At 41.0% G+C, this 23582-nt stretch overlaps 1 protein-coding gene across 2 annotated transcripts; it reads left to right on the top strand.

Moving 5' to 3' along the window:
- The first annotated feature begins 1783 nt into the window (after positions 1 to 1783).
- Positions 1784 to 22093, top strand: pax6a (paired box 6a). Of its 2 annotated transcripts, XM_036568108.1 has the most exons (14): positions 1784 to 2115; positions 6543 to 6702; positions 9469 to 9522; positions 10280 to 10303; positions 13116 to 13246; positions 13791 to 13832; positions 13942 to 14157; positions 14503 to 14668; positions 18996 to 19154; positions 19350 to 19432; positions 19526 to 19676; positions 20033 to 20145; positions 20357 to 20498; positions 21775 to 22093. In XM_036568108.1, the coding sequence occupies exons 2-14, from the start codon at positions 6690 to 6692 to the stop codon at positions 21858 to 21860; spliced, it is 1380 nt and encodes a 459-aa protein (XP_036424001.1). In that variant the 5' UTR covers positions 1784 to 2115; positions 6543 to 6689; the 3' UTR covers positions 21861 to 22093. The 2 variants fall into 2 exon arrangements, with proteins under 2 accessions (XP_036424001.1, XP_036424000.1); XM_036568107.1 differs by lacking the exon at positions 13791 to 13832.
- Positions 22094 to 23582: the final 1489 nt, after the last annotated feature.

Here is a 23582-nt window from a genome sequence, read left to right as displayed (position 1 = left end):
ATTTAAGTAGATCTAAGTTGGCTCTGTGTGTCATAGGGGGCTCCCTCACCCTCCTTCAATCTCTCTCTCTCTCTCTCTCTCTCTGTCACACACACACACACACACACACACACACACACTCTTGGAAACAGAGGGTCGGCGTAGGGGGAAAGCTGGCTGGCCAGATTTAAGTTCACGCCTGATCAGGCACTGAAGAGTGAGTGGGCTGTGTGTGTGTGTTGGGGGGGGTGTGCGGGGGGGCAGCACCTGGCCGGTCTTCAGGATCTCCATCCCGGCTTTCTGACTGACAGCCTGATAAGCGGGCCGAGGCCGGCCAGACATCTCCACGAGCCCTGCTGCTCTTCTCAGGCTCCAAATCAGCCTTAATTCACCCCCTTCCTCCCCCTCCCCCCTCCATCTCCACTTCAACAGGGTCACAAACCTGCGCGCGCGCGCGAATTCACAAACTCGCATTTTTGCGCAAAATAACGCAGATTTTCCTCCGCAGCGACCTGTTTATTCAGCACAGAGGCCTACTGACTTCTACCTGCTTCCTCTGGAAAGAAGACCTCCAGGTCCACCAGGGTCTTCTGAGCTCTTCAATAAGGGCCTTAAAGGGATCCTTATCAGTCTAGACATCTCGCTTGTTTTATATATATATATATATATATATATATATATATATATATATATATATATATATATGCATACAACTGAATTAATTGCTGGCTTTCCTACTCAGCTCTTCAATGACTGTCCTAAACGGCTCCTGAACAAACATACTTTCTTAATATCGACACACATGCATACGTTCCTATACATACGTAAATAAATAAGTCACACGAATAAATCCGTGGTTTTGAATTTGTTCCGCTGAATAACTTGTTGCCGCATGTAGCAGTAAGTTACTAGTCGTTCGGCAGATGTAAGAGTCTGTAAGTGCGTTGCATTACAAACTAATACAGCCAAATCATACAAAACATACCAAAACAGTTATTAGTATTAATACAGTATTAATGAAAAGCAGCCTTATTAAGAAACTACACTCTGCTGTTTGTCTATTTTCCCCAAAAGTCCAGCATGAGGACACCAGATAGCCTCCACCTGTCCAGACAGAATCAGTCATCATACTGCCTGAAATAAGAAGAATGAGAGAGGTAAAATAAAAACAATAAAATAACATAAATCTTAGAGAAAGTCACGGAAAAACAAGGAATCAAAATGTAAAAATCGGGTCTCCCTCACTGGTATTGCCTTTAAATTGTCAATAACGCAGAGAAATCACTACTGTCATCAATAAACATCCCTACTGTAATGTTTTTATCTCTCGGAAGAGGCCATAGAATATTTACTTTATTATTATTGTTTTAAACCTGGTGAAAAAAAATGAGGATGGTTGAAAACTTCAAACCTGGTGCGATTCCACTGAATTAATTAATGAAATTTATTTATTTATTTATTCATTCATTTATTAATTGATTTTTTCCCATGAAATCTACAAGTTGGGATTGGAAAACAACTGCTAATAGGCCTTTATAAAGGGTCATGTGCGCGCGCGCTCACTCCATTGGCGCTCCTCTTCCTCCCGTTTCCCGGTTAGGTGGTGTGTGTGGTGGGGGGTGTGATGGATGTGACGTGGCCCGTCACTCCAGCCAATCACTGCCAGAGTTGAGGATAATATTAAGGGAAAGTTGGACTGGAAGACGGAGGCCGTCTCTTTCTTTCTCTCTCTCTCTCTCACTCACTCGCACTCTCTCTCTCTTTTCTTTTTCCCTTTTTTTCTTTTTTTTTTTAGAGGAGGAAAAAATTCCCTTTCCGTCGCCGTCTCGTGTGCGAGGTTTCCCTCCGCGCGCGAAGGAAACACGCTTCCATTGAACGAGAGCTCAATTTAGGAGGAAGCGGAGGAGAGAGGCTGGACAGTGAGCTAGACCTTCTTCTTCTTCTTCTTCTTCTTCTTTTGTTTAGCGTCGAGAAGTTCCACGCGCAGCTCGCTGGACTGGATATTATCCACTCGAGGGAAGGAATAGTTTTGTGAAATTTCTCCAGAGGTGTTTTTCCGCGCGCCCTTGCTCTGGGATCCGCGAGCCTACATACATATGGTCCGGCTGAGGGGGACTCACGCGGACGCAGCCTAAGGTGAGCTGGTGATTTGCACTCCTCTCCTTCACGTACATGAGCAGTAAACAGGTGCACGTAGTCAGATTTGTCTGATATTGTAGCTGCAAAACAAACCTTTAGCACACGTGCAAACGAGCGCGTGCTGTCAGACTTTCCACCTGAAAATGAAACTAATGAAAAAAGTGACGCTTTTTAACTGACGCTAAATGACGCTGAGTGCAAAACGGCATCGCTTAATCGGACTTCAGCAACGAGGAAATCTGCCTAAAAAACACAACAATCCCCAACTGTCAACTGCAAAAATCCCTCAAAGTAATCGCCTCTTACAAAATCTGGAAGGCTCGCGTATTTACATTAGCGAGAATAAGACCAACAGCCTGTTTTGTTTACAACGTCATTTGAAAATTAATATATACGCCCATACGAGGTTCGCACGCGATCGTCTCCGACACGAGGCGAGTCGTGTTATTACAAAGTCCTAAATTAAAAGGAGCGTATTTACGTATGTTATTAAAACCCATAATAAAATTCGGTTGCTTAACGTGTATAACTATATTTTTATCGTTTTATTTTAATGCATATTCTTTGGAGGCCCATATACTGTTTTTTTAAAATTATTATTCACCAATAACGCGCCATTCTACACACTAGCTGCCCCTTATTAAACTTTTAAATGGTTTAACAGGAGATTTTAGTCATGCTGTTGGAAATTGAGAGCGTAAACTTTAGCCCTAAATGCAGATTACACGGTTCATAAACGCTGTCACAACTGCAGCACGTCAGGTTATTGGGATCATTCATAGCGCACACCTTTTACTACAAGCCACCACATAAAACAGCATGCATGTTACAATACAGCCCAATATAAACCTTATTACATAAAAAAATAAATCTCACTATTTACAACACAATGTACACATTAGTATTAAACACAATGCACACCTTATAATTTAAAGTAATATATATTGATATTGTAACATAAAACAAAACCTCAACCTCTCACCAAATGCATCACCCATAAAACCCAATGCCACCTTACTATGTAACCCAATACGTCCTTGCCTTATAACTCAATATACATCTAACCATATAATCACACACGTTAAAGCAGTTAAAACAATCCCAGATGGTCAATCTACACAAAGCAAAGGTGAGGATCATTACAACCCATTAGTCCACCACTACCACACTTTCTTACAGCCTAATGAAATGGAATAATGTGTGACTTTGCTCATTTTTGGATAAATGGACAGCGATCATGGCGCCAGGCAAGGTGCCATTGCCCACCAGGAGAAAAAAAAAAAGAAAGAAAGAAAAAAAAAGAAGAGAGAGATGTTTGGCAGACCCCCTCCCCCCAAAAAAACAGTCACTGCATGTGTAACAGCGAGCACTCGCCAACTCTACAATTACAGCAAACTGAGACGATAAAGCTCCTTTCACACATTGACCCCCTTTTCCCCCCTTCACCATATAAATTACTGGCGTTTAGTTATATTTCGTAGTCTCTCTCTCTCTCTCTCGCTCTCTCTCTCTCTCTCTCTCTCTCTCTTCTGTTCCTCCAAGAATGACGTCAGATGTATTCACTCCAGTCCCCTCCCCTTGTTATTATTTTTTTTTTCTTTCTGAAAAACTTTAGAGAGAGAGAGAGAGAGAGAGAGAGAGAGAGAGAGAGAGAGAGAGAGAGAGAGAGGCGCCCTGAGAGCGTTTTGCCTGAGGGAAAATAGCGACAAGATTAGAGTCTCTCTTTTTTCTTATTCCAGTGCCAGGCTGCTAATCCGAGTTGGGCTAATTGATGGAGGCGCTTTCTCCAGCCCATCCGAGCGAAGCAGCCCCCAAAAAACAACTAAACAAATATTTGATTTCGACCCTTAAAACCACAGGTTCCATCACTGAACGAAGAGTTAAGTGTGGATATACTGGAGCGTTAAAAGATAATGGCTGCAGATCCAGTTCAGCCCCAGAGGAATCAGGTGCGCGTTGCTTTAGAATAAAACAACAGGTTACAAATCCGCTCAGCCAATGAAAGTGAAGGAAAGAAGATGACAGTACAGCGCGAGGTAGCTGGGAACACAGTGATGATAAAGCAACGCACTGTGCCTTAATAGGTCTGCATGCAAAATTACACACCATTAAAGTGAATTACAGGTGAAGAACCACGGCGGACTTCATCAGGTCTTTAATATCGTCTTAATTGTTGCGTAAATTAGCCTCAATTCAGCTACACGGCTACATTAACGTGCTTTAAAGAGAAATAAACAACCAAACAAGCAGCTTTAAGAAATAAACATTAAGTTTAGAAGTTTTGAAAAGATGTTAAAAAAAACGTGCTAAAATGATTGTTAGGACAAAATAATACAAACTATATGCAAATAAATGTGTATATTAAAAAAAAATAAAGGTGTATAAAAGGGTTTCTTTGCAGGAGAACCACTTTTGGTTCCCTTAGGAACCTTTTAAGGATGCCTCTTTACAGAACCATGTTTTAAAAACCATATTTTCAGTTGAAAGAAGTCATGTAAAGGTTCCATCTACGAAGAACCCTTAAACTGGAAAATGTGAGGTTTCTTAAACATGGTTCTTAAGGGAACCAAAAGAAGTTCTTAGCTCAAAGAAGAAGCCTAAAAGAAGTTTTGTAAATATTGGTAAACAAAGATGAAAATAAAGAAACAAAACAAAGCGCGTGAAGGGAGTTTGGTCCATGAATGTCTATCTAAGAAGGCAAACGAGAACACAGGACAGGAGAAGCGCCCTGGAACAGATAAGCGCGTGCATACGCGGGGTTGCAGTCCGGGCCGCGCTGACAGTAGGGCAGCTCATTATCGGCCTCCCCCATTCACGCGGGCTTTGAGCGCGAGGAGCTGCTCGGCAGAGTCGTTTGTCTCCTCCTTTGTGCCTTATATTGGGGAATGCAATGGTTGTCAGAGCTCTTATTCACTTTTCGCCATAGTTTATTGATGAGCTCTGACTTTTCTCTTTTTTTTTCTTCTCCGGCACTTTTCACACGTCAGAGCCCGAGTCAAGTGTACGCAGCCACACACACAACTTCATTTGTGCTCAAAACATTTCGCCCCCCCCTTCTCTTTAGACTACCCCACTATGCCACACTCACACAACTTCATTTGTGCTCCAACACAATTTTAGCCCCCACTCTCTCTCTCTCTCTCTCCTCTCTCTCTCTCTCTCTCTCTCTCTCTCCCTCTCTTTCTCTTTAGACGACCCCACCATGCCACACTCTCTTCTCTCTCCCACCCTCCCTCCCTCCCGACTCCATTTCACACACCCCGACCCGGAATCTATTCCTTTCCAACAAATGAGTGGGACAGGCCTGAGCTGGGAGAGGGGCTCGGGGTGCATGCATCCCCAAACAGAGGCGCCGAGGGGTTGCTTTGGGGTTTACCGAGCTGTGCACTAATGCCCAAGCAATCAGCACATGTAGTTTGGAGTGTCTGGCCATGCTGGTAAAGGCCTAATGATATTTTTATTTACGCTCGCGCTCTCGCCACCCCCCACCCTCCTCCTCAGCAGCGAGCAACTTGCTCCAACTTCTTTTCTTTTTTTGTCTTTTTCTCTCTTTTTCCCCCATTTAAACATGATGAAAATAGTATGGGGTCCACTCGTTAAAAGAGCAATACAACACGCAGAAAACCAAGTTGGCGGGTTTTTTTTTTTTGTAGCAAAGCGCTTTGCAAACTGGGAAACTCGCAATGCATGAGCATGCTTAGGTACTAATTATACAGCGGTGCTTCTGAAAAACTCTGAAATGGCTTTTACAGCACATACAAAATCAATGCCAGCATTACATTTTTGACATTTTAGGCATTCTTCATTAAGAGAAACCAAAAAACAACCCAAAAATGGCTGCGTAAACGGTTCAAAAATGGTGCACGGTTTACTTTAAAACGCACACTTTCATTTTTCCCCTCCACCTTTTCCCACGGCGGAGCCCCCCACCGTCCAGCAGCGTGCTGAAAAAAACCAGCTGCGAACAGTGTGGGAGAGAAAAAGAGAGAGAGAGAGAGGGCGAGAGAGGAGAGGGAAGAGAGAGGGCAGCATTTGCGCATTTGCATGCGTGCATTAGTGTGATTTAGTGCAGTGCAGTCGGAGCAAGGCTGTAGCCGGACCCCTGGTTCCCCCGCGTGCGTTTGCCCGGGCTGCGCTGGTGCAAACTAGGTGGAGGGGGGGGTGGTTGGTGGGGGTGGTGGGTGGGGGGCAGGAGGAAGTGTTTGGCTGGGAGATGATGAGATGATGACAGAGGTCAGAAGAGGAGTGGAAGGGAGGCACAGAGCAGGAGAACACACATTAATGCACGAGGAGCACCATCGCCAGCCAGCATAGGTGCTCCATCTTTCTCTCTCTCTCTCTCTCTCTCTCTCTCTCTCTCTCGCTCTCTCGGTGCTGTTCATCCCATTTTTATTGCCAATCTCTGTTTCCCTTCCTTCCTGCAGGGATTTCTTTTTTTCTCCTCGACGCCAATTGGAAACTATAAAGGACGACAAAAACTATTCTGAGGAAGCTTTTTCTCTCGTCGCCATCGTCTGTTTATCTGGCAACGAAGAAGCGCTAACGAGGAATCGCAAACCGCAGAGCTGAACATGCCGCAAAAAGGTGAGTTTACAGTGTTGTTTTGTCCACTCTTTTTGTGCACTTGTTGTAGGGAGAGCGTAAGGGCTGCTGCGAGTGGGCAACATTGCCTCGCCTTCTCTTCAACACTCCTCAAAAAGTAAACGCGCGATTGCTAAGCTCAGCTCTCAGCCGGAGGTGTTTGATTTTTTGCGACAAAAAGCGCAGAAGAAAAAAAGGAAATAAATTCTGAAGTTGTAGTCCGTGTAGGCTTGGTCTGCATAGCCGAGGCTAGAGACACCTCGAGCTCATTTGCTTTAAAGCAGTGTCAGTTTTAGGACGCGCTCTGCCCGCTCTGTATTTGCCCGTTTTAAATGTGGAGTTTTTGCGTTTAGCGCAATGTTTGATAAAAAATAGTAAAAAGTTTGAGGAAGGCCAAGCGCGCGATGGGCGCAGATATCGTGCAGGCAGTAACCCAGCCTCACACACACACACACACACACACACACACACACACACACTCTATTTCACACACACACTAGAAAAAAAGCACCGTGAACTTGATGTGGTTTCACTTTAAATTCATGGGAACGCGCTGTTTTCTACCAACATTATTAATCGTTTATAACTTTAAAACTTTCACGAAAACTTTCAGCTTTAAACTGGGCCTACGGAGCAAACTGGAATTACTCACGTACGATTAACCGTTATTAACTGAATAGTAAAATTATTCAAACTGTATTTATAGAAATTTTAGAAATTATACGGTCATTCGTCAAATTCTCAATCGCTATTTTTTTTTCAGAAATTACACTTGAAAAAAAGTTTGTAAAACTTAAAGTTTGCTGAAATAAAATGTAACCCAAAATCGTAAGGATAATTTATCCTAAATTAATTAAATTATATCTAACTGCAGCCCCTATAAAATTGTAGCGATTTTAAAAAATGACAAATAATAATATTTAAAAAAAAAATCAAAAATGTTTTCATCCTTAGCACTAAGATCTGACACTCCAGGCCTACACTTGCAGTTCAAGGATGTTGTTATTGCTAAAAATACCGTTTCTGTGCATGTGAATACGCTGGTAGTAAAACCCCTAAAGCCTGGAGTAAGCGTGTTTAATTAAGGGGCTTGACGTTGCACATTAGAGCGCGTAAAATGCAGATTAGGCCTCGCCATTAAAACACATCATTAACTACAGAGGAACATGCAGGCTAGGACCCACATCACCCAGACCATGCAGGAGCAAAAAAATAGCCGGCACTTTTTTTCTTTCTTCTTTTTTTTGCGTCTCGAAAGTGGCAAACATTTTACCGTATAATCATGTATTTATTTTTTTTCAATTGCATTAAATAACGTTTATTTTTATTTCAAACTAATATAAACTAGGCTGGTGCTAAAACTGTTAACTGACATGCATTGTGCATTAAAAAAATGTAGTGTTGCAAAAAAACTTGAGTGCATTTTGAAACACGTGCACGCGCGCACGGCCCGGCGCTCGCTGTATACATTTATTTGCGAACACGCACTGTAAATACACACACAGTCCATCTACTTTAAAAGGGAAAAATAAAAAAGCAGGGGGGTTTAGAAAGAGAGAAAATCAAAGCTGGGACTATTTCTTCAATGGCCTCCTTTTCCTCAAATGTACTGAATGGCCTCTTTAATGCAATTGTCTTTTACCAATTGAGCGCCCCACTGCGCTGTTGTAGCGCTTTTTTTCCAGCCCCTAACGACACATACCAGCAACACAATTACGCCCGAATACTTATAAGAAGAAATTACTTTTCTATTTCGCGCGCCAATACAAAATCCAACCATTGGGGTAAACGGGCAGCGGGTCAGGGCTAGCTGGACTGGCTGTGTTGGGGAGAAGGGGGCGATGAGATGGGTGTAGGGGGAGTTTTTCTGACATGGGGAGGGGGGGGGGTCCCTTCCCTTCAGCTCTTTGTATCTTCTCAGAGTTGTTGGTACGTTTAGTTGGAAGCTGTGTAGCTAGTTAGGGAGCCCCGGGTTTTACTCTCTGGGTTTTGGTGTCGAGGCAGAATAGGAGGCATTGTTCACATCCAGCGGCCTTTGTTTGGTGGCCTTCACCCCCTCCTGCCTTCACTTTTACGGAGCAGCCAGGCGAGGTAGACAGCGTGTGGCACCACAAGAGTGGATCTGAAGTGCAGAAAAAGAGTAGCCCAGTCTCCCCCCCACCTCCCCCAAACCACCAGCACCACCACCACCCACCTCCCCAAACCTCCCAACTCCAACTCCAATCCCAACCCCGGTCCCAAAAAAATAACCCCAAAGTTTTTCCTTGGCGAAGTAACAGCCATAGCTACGTAAAGAAGCTACGCAAATGACTAGAAGATTGTACACAAACTCTCACCAACCTCCCCCAGTCCTCCCTGACCCATGCACAACAGCAGTGTTGTAGGTGCAATGCAATGAGACATAATCCTGGCTAGAGAAGGTGTACTAATAAAATGTTTTGCTTTGTCCTAGGGAATTATTAACTAGTGTGACGCAGATGAGTCTATAAATTGTTTTAAGCGGACAGTCAACAGTTTCCAGGCAAGTTTAACCCGCTGGATTATCTAAAACTACACTTTGTGGAGACAGTACTTGCTGTGCTCAGAGCATCCTGCATTGTAATCAATGTCCGTAACGTTTCTGCACACATATAGCAAAGAACTAAAACCATAAATAAAAAAAATATATATATATCAAACTCAAAACATTTGAAATGCAATACATTTTACTCCTTAAAAGAACCGTCATATGAAAACTGACCATGGCTATTGTTTCTTTATGACTAATAGAATACTATAACCGGACCACGTGGGAGTCTGGTGTAGCTTCCATGATGCAAAACAGTAAGTGGAGTTTCTCTCTCTCTCTCTTTTTTTGTTCTTGTTTTATTTATTTATGTATGTATGTATTTATTTATTTATTATTTACTTTTACTTTCCCTCCCGATGTGTTTTGACGTGAGCGTGTGACGGGCGTCTAGACGTGTGTTTTTGGTGTGTTAGTCGAGCCAGTGCTACAGTGGTATCCGGGTGTGGCAAGCGCCAAAACTTTTTATTTATTTATTTATTTGTTGACAAGCTCATTTCAAATCAAGCAGAAGAGCAGAACACGCGCTAATCCATGTATTACTTACATGTATGACTTCTTATTACTGTTTATCTTCTTAAAGTGGGGCCAGGATAAAAAAAGATCCCGATTTCCAGGGAAAAAAAGCATGATGTCCCACTTTAACAGCGTCTTCATCTGTATAATGTGAACATGTGAGAGAGATTGCTATTACTGCATTGACGTTAGCATTAGCTGCCAGTGCACTCAGCACACAGACGTTTGAGCATGTTTCTGAAAGAATGTGGGAGGAGAAAAAAATGACAGGACTTCTCCTTTTTTTTGCTGTGCACTGACTAAAGTGAGAATAAACACTGCTGGTTGAAAAATTTCTCCACATCTGAGAGAGAAAAACAGCACATATGTCGAAGTGATTGTTTAATTAATGGGCTACATATGGAGAGATCAGAGGCTGTGAAGATATGATTATCAGTATCATCTCCTTGGCAGGATAACAATAAACCAGACATATTTTTTCTCTTAATGCTGGACAAGAGGTGTATGACATCTGTAACGAAGGTGTGTTGAATGTCATCATATCTTTTTATTTTATTTTATTTTATTTTTTCCCCAACGTGTTAGATCTGTAACATCTTCATATACTAACATGGAGAATATTGTTTTTTACTTTGTTTATTTCATTTGTTGGTTCACTGTACATCAGCATCATTTGATAGACTTCCATACTTTTCAAATCTGGGTCAGCTGAAGTGTGCAGGACAAGGGCCAGCCTTTCTTATTTTATGAAGACCATATTTTCAAATATATGCTTATATTTGCAAGTAATTTTAGCACAACATTATATGCATGTGCCATTAAATTTATTGGTACCACTTTAAAATAAGACCACTTTTATAAAGTGATCATGAATGGCTTAAAATGTATTTAATAATGGTTATTAATTAGGTCTTAAAGACCTTATAATCACTAATAAGCATTTGCAACACAAATAAAAAGGGTAACAGTGACCTGTTTGTTTGCCTAATAGATAATTATTTATACAGTTAAACCTCATATTTCAATCTTACTGTGTCTTTATCATCAGTCAGCATTAAACTGTCACATATTCATATTCATCAGGTATAACAGCTCATTTTTGCCCATTTTATTAATGCGTTATAACTGCTTATTAATGATTAATGAAATGTTTATGACCTAATCACTATTAACAAACTATTTTAAACCATTCATAAGAGTAGTCTTATTTTAAAGTGCTATCCATTTTATTTATACTCTCATTATTTACTGATTGAATTGAAGATCGTGTTGTACTCGACGGTGATGAACTCGTGTTTGATCTCCTGCGTATTTACCGAGCCGCGCGCGTGCTTAAAGGTCACGGCTGGCTCTCCCAAGCTTTTATGCTAATAACACTCCTGAGTGTATATTTCCAAATTGACACCATATGCCTTGCCTGCTCATTGATTAGATGTAGAATACAAGGCGCGTTAATTATTGCCACTGGGGACTCATAGTGATTAAGACTTCACCTTTGGAGAGAAAGTTGGATTTTATGTCTTAATCTGTGCACTGGCACGGTCAAAATGGCTTTATTTATTTATTTATTTTGGAGGAGGAAGCCATAAGGGACGTATGGTCCCAGAGCCAATAAATCTTCAATATGCTTATCCTCGCTGACCTCTCCGTAGAGGAAAAAAGGGACAATTGATTTACTCTAATCCTGAATTAAGCCCCCCAAAACGACATGGTGATGGACTTTCCTTTTGCCATGTTACAGTGTGTTTTTTTCAGGCTGCAGTTAGGCCAGAAAACTGAACACGTCCACTGGCGGTGCGTCATGTACAAAAACATCTAGTCGCAATGCAGGAGTTCAGATTTGCGCTGATCCAAAAATTAGCGTTTTATTTATGATTGCATGACACAAATCGACGCACGCACGAGCCCACAGGAACAGTAGCTACTTTAAGTCTAAAATATGTGGTGGCCTGCATGCAATATTGTTCAGGTTCAGTCTCATATATATATATATATATATATATATATATATATATATATATATATATATATATATATATAGGTTTGTTTATTTACCGTGGCTAAAAAATGCGTGCCCGCGCGTTCGCTCCCAATGCTTAAATATAGGCTCTAAAAAAAGTGTCACTTTTAATATACTATAAAGCCAAGCGCGTCCCCGTGAACGTGCCCGCGCAGCCCCCCCAACCCCTCCGGCTACCTTAAAACTGAAGCTTCCCCCCCCTTGAAGGCTAAATGAGTAGAGTCCAATAGAGTCTGAGCGCTATCCAAATGCGGACAGAAAGGCTCGTTTTTATCATGCTACCATTTGTCGTGGCGATGCGGGGTTCACGAGCAGAGCCGTGACAGGAAGTGACATGGCCTGCCACGAGCGCTCGGGCTCATCTTTTCAATTAGCCTTCCGTGCATGATCCGGGGCGACTTCCGCCCATTTCCAGAAATTAAGCTCAAACTTGACGTGCAGCTAGCTTTATTTTAAAGACAAATGTCAGGCAGGCTCATCATATTTTTTTTCCTCCCCTTCTTCTATATTTGGAGCTTATTTATTGCTAAGGAGCTCGTGCTCTTGGACTCCATTTAACGGGAGGCGTCGCGGGGAAGGGGTCTGAGAAGTAGGCAGTGAAGGGAAGCCACAGCACCGCGGCTTTCTCTGGGCTTTCTGGGTTTTGGGCGACTGAGTTCAGGTTTGGTGCCTTTGCTCTTTCTTATTTAAGAGGGCTTTTTCTCTTTTGCTGGAGCCGCTTGCTGTTGATGAGGGGAGAAAAAGTCAGCTTGGACTAAGTGGTTCCAGAGGCGCGCGAGTTTAGTTTGATGCGATTTAAAGTTGCTCTCCTTGGATGGAGCGTAAGGCTGTGGGCAGCGTTTAAGAAGCATTTACTATAGAAGGCAAATGCCAACAAATAGCATTAACGCCACCTGATCCGGGTTAAGGCTTTACAGGGTTTTGCAAAGATGCGCAAAAATCTGCGCTCAGCTGGAGACTGGAGATGAGGATGAGGATGGTAGCGTAGAGATGTGTTATCATTCAGAACAGACTGCATTAGCAGATAATGACACTTCGAGCACATCTGGAGAACAATAGCAAGTACATGACGGATTCAAGAGTGGAGCTGGTTATGAACCTGACTTGTGGAGAGATTTCATTTTGACCCGTTTATAGGATTTTATTTTTGTTTAAATGCATGGCAACATTTCTTTTCTTTTGCACAGTGAACACTGCACTGCGTTGCGGTCTCGCGAAGTGACCTTGCTGAAGTGTTGAGCGCTGTTATTTGCTGTTTGTTGTTTTGTGTGCTGACCGTAAGGTAACTCGGACGCTCGCTCTTGTCCTGTCCAGGTCACAGTGGGGTGAACCAGCTCGGCGGAGTGTTCGTGAACGGCAGACCGCTGCCGGACTCTACCAGGCAGAAGATAGTGGAGCTCGCACACAGCGGCGCGCGACCCTGCGACATATCCCGGATCCTGCAGGTCAGTGGACAATGCAAACTGCATTCGTTTAATAGTAATGTTACTACTCCTTGTTATTATTGTTATTATTATTATTATTATTATTATTATTACTACTACTACTACTTTTGGTCGCGTGCATGCATGGTCTAAAGCGACAGTCTAATACAAAAAGCATCATAATACAACCCATAACTTTTGAAACGTTTTATTTAAGCTTTTTTGCTTTTTTAAAATTCGTGCACTTTAAAAATAAAGGCATTTTCAGTCTGTTTTGATTACATTTATTCTGTTAACATCTTTTCCCTTTCATTTATGTCAGTAAGCGAGTGGACTGTCAATATCTACTGTGGAAAACTGTCTATGTGGAAATAAATAACCTTTAAAATTACAGTTGCAATTGGCTCGGTCTCCTGGCAGATCCACCCATGCCATCTCCCAAAACATCCCGAATCGATTCGTTTTAATGCATTAAAAAAAAGAAAAAAGAAAAGAAAAGAAAAGAAAGGAAACATGCATACAGAGTTTCTCGTACCACTGAAGGTATATATTTCTTGTGTTATAGACCCAAGCTGATGCAAAAGTCCAAGTGCTGGACAATGAAACCGTAAGCTTATCATTGTTTGGACGCTTTACACATAACATTCCACGCGCGTTTGAAATTAATGTCATGCGATTTTCTTTGTGTGTGTGTTTGTTTTTTGCCCCCCGCCCAGGTGTCCAACGGCTGCGTGAGTAAGATTCTGGGCAGGTATTATGAGACGGGCTCCATCCGACCGCGCGCCATCGGAGGCAGCAAACCCCGAGTAGCCACTCCCGAGGTGGTCAGCAAAATCGCCCAGTTCAAGAGGGAGTGCCCGTCCATCTTCGCGTGGGAGATCCGGGACAGACTGCTGTCAGAGGGCATCTGCACCAACGACAACATCCCGAGCGTGAGTTTCAGAAAGCACGCGCGAATAAACAACAATGCGCTTGTTCCCGGGTGGCACTGAGTGCGCAAAAATGAGCTCGCGCAGCCTCTGCCAGCCTCTGCACGACCTTGAACGAGAGACTGTAGCCTAGAATCGATCGGCTGTCTCTGTTCCAAAACAGTCTTTATTTATTTATTTAATTAATTATTTATTTTAACAAGTTTTGTGCAAGCGCTCTGGCATTCGCGCCTGGGCAGTGCCACTGAGGTCAGGCGTTTCCAAAAGCCCAGAAAAATGCCATCTCTAGATAATGAGACGTGCCCGAGCAATGCGATGCCATCCCGTGTCTTCGCTCTCGTCTTTCAGGTGTCATCCATAAACAGAGTGCTGCGCAACCTGGCGAGCGAAAAGCAACAGATGGGCGCAGATGGCATGTATGAGAAGCTGAGGATGCTGAACGGACAGACGGGGACATGGGGCACCCGGCCGGGCTGGTACCCCGGAACCTCCGTGCCAGGACAGCCCAATCAAGGTAGGACGGTGCTGCGATTTTCATTAACGATTAGCCCGTGTTTCAGTGCCTTCTTTAAGATAATACTTTCTCACGTTGTGTATTATTATTAATATTATTATTATTATTATTACTATTTATTATTATTTTATTTTTTATAGTTTTATTCTTACAATTATCACATTCATATTTTGTTATAAAGTATTATAACACATTCATAGTAGAGGTATTATGATTATTATTGTCATTATTGTCTTATCATGATTGTCATTGCTGTTGCTGTTGCTACTATTGCTATTATTATGGAATATTTTAAGTGTAGAGATTTAATTATAGGAGGAACCCTGATTATCCGCAACGTTACACAGTTATAGAACGTTATAAACGATTAATTACGTAATATCGCTCCATATTAGCCATTTATAGACTGGATCAATCAAAAAAATGAACTAAGGGGGCTGTTTGACTTACAAACTGAAAATATATCAACAATAAATAAATAATGTGTGGTATTTATTTAATCAGTTTGCATAAAGTGGACAGAAATTAATGACAGTAATTTAAATTACATAAAAATTGGACTGAACTGTTTCAATTTTGTTCCATCAGCGGTTGAACTTTAGTTGAAGTCTGTGTACACTGACCATTTGTTTATAAAAAAAAATGTGGCATAATTAAATTACGTTCACATAACTATTTCTGAGTGCAGAGCTGCAGATGACCATTTTTCCACCAATTACTGACCACAATGACATAGCTATGTTCCTCAGAAACCAATCTAGTCGATAGAAATCAATCAACCTGTTGTTAGTCTGAGCCCACGAGGGGTGCGTTCAGAATTGTGGCGTGTTTTCAATCTGCATTTTGTCACTTGCCACCCCCCCATACCAACCCCCCCCACCTGCCTGTATTGGGGGGGGGTAAAAAGAAGTGCGGATATCTGTACAAAAGGATGTTTCTGTCACGCGTTAGAATTTGTTATGGGAACAGTGCTGTGGCTGTGTAATTGCTCATTAGAGAGCGTTTTGTATCTCATTAAGGCGACATGAATGAGCGTCTAGCTGCAGAGAGACAGCAGCTGCAGAAATGCTCGCGGCTCCCCCTCATCACCAATTACACATGTCACTTTATAAGAGCACTGCGCAGAGCGCGGGACGGACACGAGGAACATCTACAGAATGCTCTTTGCTTTCTGTCTAATATCTGTCTATTAAACCCCTGACCCATTCACGACAACCACACAGCAATTAGCACCTGACTACAAAAAGTCCTGCTTGCTTCTTTATAAGAGCTGGAGAGTTTGAGGAAACTATGACAAACAGTGTCATGTAACCCCATTAGTGCACAAAGGTGAAGCACAGTCTAATCCTGAGATGCTCTGTTGGGTTACCAGTAGAATTCACCGACAAAATGTTTGCGAACAGTTTATTTTCAACCAACAGAAGCTCATAACTTTAGTAATAATGAAAACTTTAGGGACTGCATTACATGTAAGTTTTTTCACGTCTATATAGGCTGTTAAAATGTTATAGTGAATCAATCTAGGGCCCCATTAATGATGGTTTCCAAAACTCAGGGTTGCAGGGTTCATCTTAAAGTGCGTCTATATCCCTTAACACGTTTCCTCCGCGGGCCCATTTCTATTTTTATACGAGTAAAAGGACGGAGGAGTCCATTCCCCCTCTCTCCGCACACGCAGGGCAGGGCGAGGTCCCCGAGGAGGACAAACATGGTCTCAATCTGATGACTGTCACGTCAACACTGAATAAAACAGTGGATTCATCTGGACTGACAGCAGCCTAAAAGAGAGACAACTCAGTCTTAATGAGTGGACTTCAAGCTCCCTCTCAATGACCAGTCAGAGCGCCTGCCCCCTTTTTTCTCCTCTGCTTATAAGCTCTGAAGACAAGCCATCTATAGGACTTTTTTTTAGCTTGTTTTTTTTTACATAGAGGTCCTTGCATGTTTGGACCCGGTCCTGAGCCGCTGAAAGATATAGCAGTTGTTGTATTTGCTTCAGCTGTCTCTATTGAGCAGTGATTTTATTTTCCCACAGGCAAATCCAGTGAGAGTTTTTAAGGACGGCTGATAATAGGACTAAGATTCTTTCTTTTTAAACAGATTAACTCTTACAGATTAAGTATAGAGCACATTTAAACTGTAATCTCAAACAGTGCGGGTAACAGGAAATCTAGAATGAAGCAATTAGGCCACTGCAGATCTAGCTGCAAGCTTTATACTAAGATAAAATGTATATTATTTAGTGGCTCTGCTAAATAAGACATTAATTAATCTGTTATAGTTCACTGTATATACGTAATTACACATTTAAGTTCTAATCTCAAACAATATGGATAATATGAGATCTAGAATGAAATCTCTAGCCTTGCTGTAAGCATCAAAGACAAAATGTATAGTATTAAATCTATTTGCAATATAAGGCAAATGGGACAGTAATCAATTTGTTATAGTTTGTTATATATATATGTAATTACACATTTAAGTTAATCTCAAACTATATTGGACAATATAAGATCTAGAATGAAATAGCTATAATATAGCTTTTCTGCAAGCATCAAACAAAGATAAAATGCATATTATTTAATCTATTTCCAATATAAGACATTAATTGATTTGTTATAGTTCACTATATATATGTAATTACACATTTCAGCTCTAATCCCAAACAATACGGGCGATATAGGATCTAGAACGAAACAATTAGGCTGAACTTTATGATGCAGCATTATACAAATAAAAATGTACATTATCTAGTCTAATTGGCAATATATGGCACTACCAAATGAGACATGACCTAATGTATTATAGTTCACTATCTAAATGTAAGTACACATGTAGTTTAGGTTAGTATATTTTATTTACTGATGTAGAGAAAGAATAAAAAACTTATTTATAAAGTTTACAAACTCTTTATTGTTCCACAGCTCAATTGAGTTCAACTGCAGACCATTTCCTTGCCTATAAGCCCGACTGTAAGAGTGCAGTAAAAGTGTGCAGCTCAGTCGTGACCTATAAGGCAGCACTGCTCAATATAAGGGTTTTAATTGAGCGCAACGATGTTACACTAGTTTGCACCAACGCAGCAGGTTAAAGCATATCGGCTCCCAGTCGGCTCCGCTGTCCCCTTTTCTCTCCCTAACAACACTCTGCTCATTGAGAGTGTTTCATTCACAGCGCTTTTCTTCTTGCGCTGCCTATAGAAGGCATAAATCCTATGTGAGGCTGAACGGGGCAGCCTCGGGGACAGTGATTAATGATGGTCGTGCATAAAGGTTAACACACACTGAGCTGAAAAGGTCTGTTGACTGAAATCCTCGTGCTACAATGAGGGCCGCTGCAAAGCTCGCGAGAATCCTTTTGTGGCCTCCCTTCAATTGTGTCTTCACACTTCTAGCCATGAAAGTTTGCCATCCCTCCCCAGAGCGAGTGTTTTAACACTGGCTAACTCTCTGGGCATTGTGTGTCTGTGAAAGCATCCCCTTCCATTCAAGGATTGGTGCTGGCTACCTCAATGGGCCTTCAAACGGCCATATGGTATGGAGCCATAGGCTGTGTGGAAGAAGCTCACTCATTGCGACTGAAGATGCTGAAGTTTTAAAACATTTCATTGGGCTAAGGTGACCATTTTTTTGTCACTAGCCCATAAACACCACCTCCCCCCTTCACACACACCTCCCCCAGGCTTGGCAAATGCTGGTGCACGGTGCTAAAAGCTCTGAGCACTGAGGCTGCCGCACTTATTTTCCCACATGAGCTGTTTTTTTTTCAGGGGGGCTATAAAAGAGACTTGTTGTGGTTGTTCCAATTCTAAGCTATTTTATTGACATACACATCAATCCACTTTGTGTCAATATATAATGCTTATGTATATATGTATATATATATGTATAAACACACACACACACACACACACACACACACATATATATATATATATATATATATTTATATATATATATATATATATAAATTGCTTTGGAACCTCATATTACCAAAACAGTAACTTTACAAGATAAGGAACTTTCAATGGAAGTTCATGGAGCAAGTTTCTCACTTTTATATATTATATATTTATTTTTATAAGCAATTAAGTAATTTGGTTTTGATCACTTTTTTCTGTTTTTTGCTGCTATATTTTAATGATGAATCATAAAAAAACAACACTTTGAGACTAACTTAACTTTTTGTGCTTATGTTCATTCTAAACTGCTTAATTGGCACATATGAATGGCAAATTGCAACTTCAGTCAACATGTCAAACTGAAAAGCCTACAGCTGTTGATTTTAGCCTATAGATTTTCAATCTATTCTTGCTTTCCTTTGACAGACGGCTGCCAACAGTCAGATGGAGGTGCCGAGAACACCAACTCAATCAGCTCAAACGGTGAGGACTCAGAGGAGGCCCAGATGAGACTGCAGCTGAAGAGGAAACTGCAGAGGAATCGCACTTCTTTCACGCAGGAACAGATAGAAGCACTAGAAAAAGGTACGACAAGACAATGATGGCATCGAAGGTCCCATTAGGGCGTTAAATGCTTTGACTGTGTATAAAGTCATATCCAGTCTAGAGTGTTTTTGGATAAAGGTTCTGATAAGTGGCCAAGAAATAGAACAGACTATAATCTTGCATTTAGCCAACACTTAGTAATTTAAAACTCATGGCATTGATGTGATGTTTCAGAGTTTGAAAGAACGCACTATCCAGACGTTTTCGCACGAGAGAGACTTGCTGCGAAAATCGACCTACCGGAGGCCAGAATACAGGTGAGCCATCCAAACCCATTAAACACTTCTAATGACTTCTAATAGCTAATGACATTAATGACAAATGGGTTCTAACAACCGCTGCTCTTCCAGGTGTGGTTCTCAAACAGAAGAGCGAAGTGGAGGCGAGAGGAAAAGCTACGAAATCAAAGACGACAAGCCAACAACTCCAGCAGTCACATACCCATCAGTAGCAGTTTCAGCACAAGCGTCTATCAGCCAATCCCTCAGCCAACCACACCAGGTCAGTGAAGTAAAAGATAAATAATCCACTGACTACAATCTTAAAAATAAAGGTTCCTGAATGGTTCTTGGCCTGGACATAGGTATAGAACCTAAACACTATGTAGAGGGTCCTTATGCTCACACTTACAAAGAACCATGGATTGAAAGCTCTTCAGGGAATCAAAGGTAGTCCTTCTATGGATCGCTCCAAAGAACCCTTTGTGGAACCATTGTTTTTTAGAGTGTAGAAGAAGTTTGAGCAAAATCGCTTCCCAAGATCTCACCAATATTGCTGTGGATTTGCATTGTTGTTGGGATATCAATTATAATTTTAATATGTTAATCAAAACCTCTCTTTGCTTGTCCTTTCAACAGTGTCCTTTACTTCAGGCTCCATGCTGGGACGGTCAGACACAGCCCTCACAAACACATACAGTGCCCTACCGCCAATGCCAAGCTTCACCATGGCCAACAACCTGCCTATGCAAGTACGTCTTTCACCGCACTGCACTGTACCAGTTCAAACGCTCAGTGTAAAGCGAGGATTAATAGCCAGAGTGCAGTAATCACTCTTAATTGCAGCCTTATGCAACTTCCATTTCATTCTCAGTTTGTGATGTTGTTTGAGTATCTGATGAATTGAGGCATAAGTGTTGCTGACATCTGCCCGTCTCTTTTAACCCCCCCGCCAAACCACAGGCAAGCCAGACCTCGTCCTACTCCTGCATGCTACCAACCAGTCCCTCGGTGAATGGGCGGAGCTATGACACATACACACCCCCTCACATGCAGGCGCATATGAACAGCCAGTCGATGGCCACCTCGGGCACAACCTCAACGGGTAAGCTTTTCCTCCCTCCCCCTCCCCCACCTCCCAAACCAGAGAGGGAAAAAATGCAATTCAAGACAGAGAAGTAGGCTACCATCAATAATGCATTGAGGGCTGAAACACCAGTAAAAATGCTGTTACTATGGGAATACATTCATTTCTGTAGCTGACCTATTTTATGTGGTATAGTGTGTTAGGAAACATGCCACTTCTTATTGTCGGTGTAATAAGAAAAATGTTAGATTTCCAAAACAGTAACTCTTTACAGGAGAAAACAATGGTTAATATAATAATTTCATGTTTTATTGATATTCCATGTGAAAATAAGTTAACAGATTGTCTACAGGAAGAAACTTAAATATGGCATTTTCCTGCAAATCGCTGTTCTCAGAAAAAAAAACCTTGTATCTCCTAAATGGTAACTTTACAGGAGAAGGAAAAAACATACTTTAATTTTAATGTAAATCAATGGAACCAGATTTTTTTCCAAGTCATTTTGGGCCTCTTCTTTTGGCCCATTCTTCATGAAATTTACACACAATATGAAGGACTACAGGGATTTTCAAATTATGTCGAAAACTGAAAAAGGTCAAACATGGAGATATGAGGTTTTGTTCCAATAGCAGCGAGATATTAATTCATGGTTGCTTTTAACTTGCTAAATTTAAAACATTGGAAAAAAATAAAATAGAAAACGTGCCATAACTTTTGCACATGCTACATTTGATATTTAATTTTCCCCAAAATGTTAAATTCAGCAAATTAACCTTATTTTCACATAAAAATTCAACAAAACATTATTTGACCAGGGAGCCAAAACTTTTGCATATGACTGTACATACAAAAGAGTTACAGAAGATTTTCTTACGACTGTCAAAACAGAACTTTTATCTCTGAAATGATAACTTTAATATAAGCAAATATAAGGAGTCTTTATTTAACATACTTTTGATTATTTCTATTGTTCCATCCTAAAATGTTCACATAATCTAAAGGAAAGCTTGTAATATTCAAATTATGTGGAAAGTAAGTGAAATATGAAAAATAAAAATTTAAGGTTTTGCTGCGACAGCAACAATATGTCAAATTTGCTGTTCTAACAATTAGATCTCAGGTTCTAGAAATCTCAGTGTGGATCCAGACTGCAACAGAATGCACCAGATTCCATTGTTGCATCATAATTAGAACTCAAAATTGGGTTTTATGCAAATCAGCTTCTGTGAATCTGAGTTTTGCTTTGGACCGAATATCGTTTCTCATCTTTCCCTTTATTCGTTTTGTTGCGCAGGTCTAATCTCGCCTGGAGTGTCTGTACCGGTACAAGTGCCAGGCAGCGAACCGGACATGTCGCAGTACTGGCCCAGATTACAGTGAGGGAGCAGAGGGGTGGACGGGGAGCAGGCTGCGCCTCCTGGCCTCTTCCAGCTGCAAGGCAAAGCTCTTCATCAGTATTTCACGACACTACAAGGGAGAAGGGAGGCTAAAAAGGACCCGTGTTCTTTTGTACTGGGATAGTGCCACTTCTCTAGCGTTCCTTGGACACAAAGACTTGAAGAAGAATCAAAAGAGAACGGACTCGATGTAAAGTGCCCTGTGTTATATCGTTACGAAAAGAAAAAAAAAGAAGAAAATCTGTTTTCAGTTTCCAGTCATTTTGATGTATTTGTAAATGGCCAATTGTATGTTATGACACAAAAAAACGAACAGCTGTGGATGGACTGTCAAACCAAGTTGATCTTGCATCTGTGGAAGGAACAACATTCATGCAAGCTTTTTCTGCCATGCTTCTTTTTTTGTTTTTTCCTCATTATCGGTTGATATCAAGAACTTCTGACCATCTTTGTAAAGCTTGTGGACCTGTAGTAACAAAAAAAAAACAAAACAAAGGCAATCATGACTACACACAGTTTACAAGAAGCCAATTCATTTGTTTCCAAAGCTTGCTGGCAGAAAAAAAGTCTATGTGGAAAGCTTTGAATGCTGAATCGGAAATGAAAAAAAAAGAAAAAGACAAAAAAAAAAAAACCTTTTGGTAACTTTGGTAAAAACAGTAGATTGTGTCTTCGATATAATTCAATTTTGTTTATGTCGAAATGTAAGTATTTGTCTTCCCTAGAAGTCTCCCAGAACAATTTCTATAATAAAATAAATTTCATTTATAATTATCTGAATATTCTATACATACTACACCCGCTTTTCTTTCAGTCACATTGCATTTATTTCCTGCTCACTATAACCTCCCCAGTACTGAACACTGACATCATCCAGCTACACTACACGACATATCTGAGCACGTCTAACTGTAAGAGCTAACTACTGAGTATAAGACTGAGCAAAATATAAGAGCTACTACTGACTTATTACTATGGACTATTTACACATATCTTCTGATGCCATCTCAGTGTCTTAAAATCATGAGGAACATTTTTAATAAATTCTATGTGAGGACATTTTATCCCCCAAGATACACACAATGTAACTGTACTCTCCCCTCAAAAGTACAGGGTCTATGGGTTATAAAGGTATATGACACTACATTCACCTACATTCAGGCATATTCATACTTTTTCATTACTTAACTTACTTAAATAGAAAAAAATAATATAAGAGGCCCAGAGACTTTCAAATTACATTCAACTAAATATCTACTAAATTGACCATAATTTCCTTTAACTCTAAACCTGGCTCTAATCCTAACCCTAACCTTAGCCTCAACCCAAAGCCTAAACCCAACCCTCACCCTAGTCCTAGCCCTAACCCTGGTCCAATTCCTAACTCTAACTCCACCACTGTTTAGAATCAACTGAGTTTCACCAGATAGTTTGTAAACAATTTGAACATCTGTAGAGAATCTATAGGGACTATAGTGGACTATCCAAATAAAGTGAGACCATTAAAAAACACTTAAAGAACTGCAATGGAAATGGTACAGTTATGTTCCCTGACTAAAAGCGCTTGATGGTCCCACCACAGTGACAGCGTTTATAGCCAAATATGTACAGTCCATTTCTCTGAGCCTACCACAAAAGTTTGACTGGTCAAAGTGCGTGTTTTGTTGATTTTCTAAGTGAAAATAAGTTTAGTTTGTCTAAAGAG

This window comes from Colossoma macropomum, unplaced genomic scaffold, assembly GCF_904425465.1.
Source record: "Colossoma macropomum unplaced genomic scaffold, Colossoma_macropomum, whole genome shotgun sequence".
Taxonomy (NCBI): domain Eukaryota; kingdom Metazoa; phylum Chordata; class Actinopteri; order Characiformes; family Serrasalmidae; genus Colossoma; species Colossoma macropomum.
The sequence above is the reverse complement of the archived record's forward strand: the minus strand, read 5'-3'. Positions and strand labels throughout refer to the sequence as shown.

Excerpts from the sequence above, each read along its gene's own strand:
- pax6a (XM_036568108.1), top strand. Across the intron at positions 19,155-19,349 it reads GATAGAAGCACTAGAAAAAG|AGTTTGAAAGAACGCACTAT; the intron begins GTACGACAAGAC and ends GTGATGTTTCAG. Across the intron at positions 19,677-20,032 it reads CCCTCAGCCAACCACACCAG|TGTCCTTTACTTCAGGCTCC; the intron begins GTCAGTGAAGTA and ends TCCTTTCAACAG.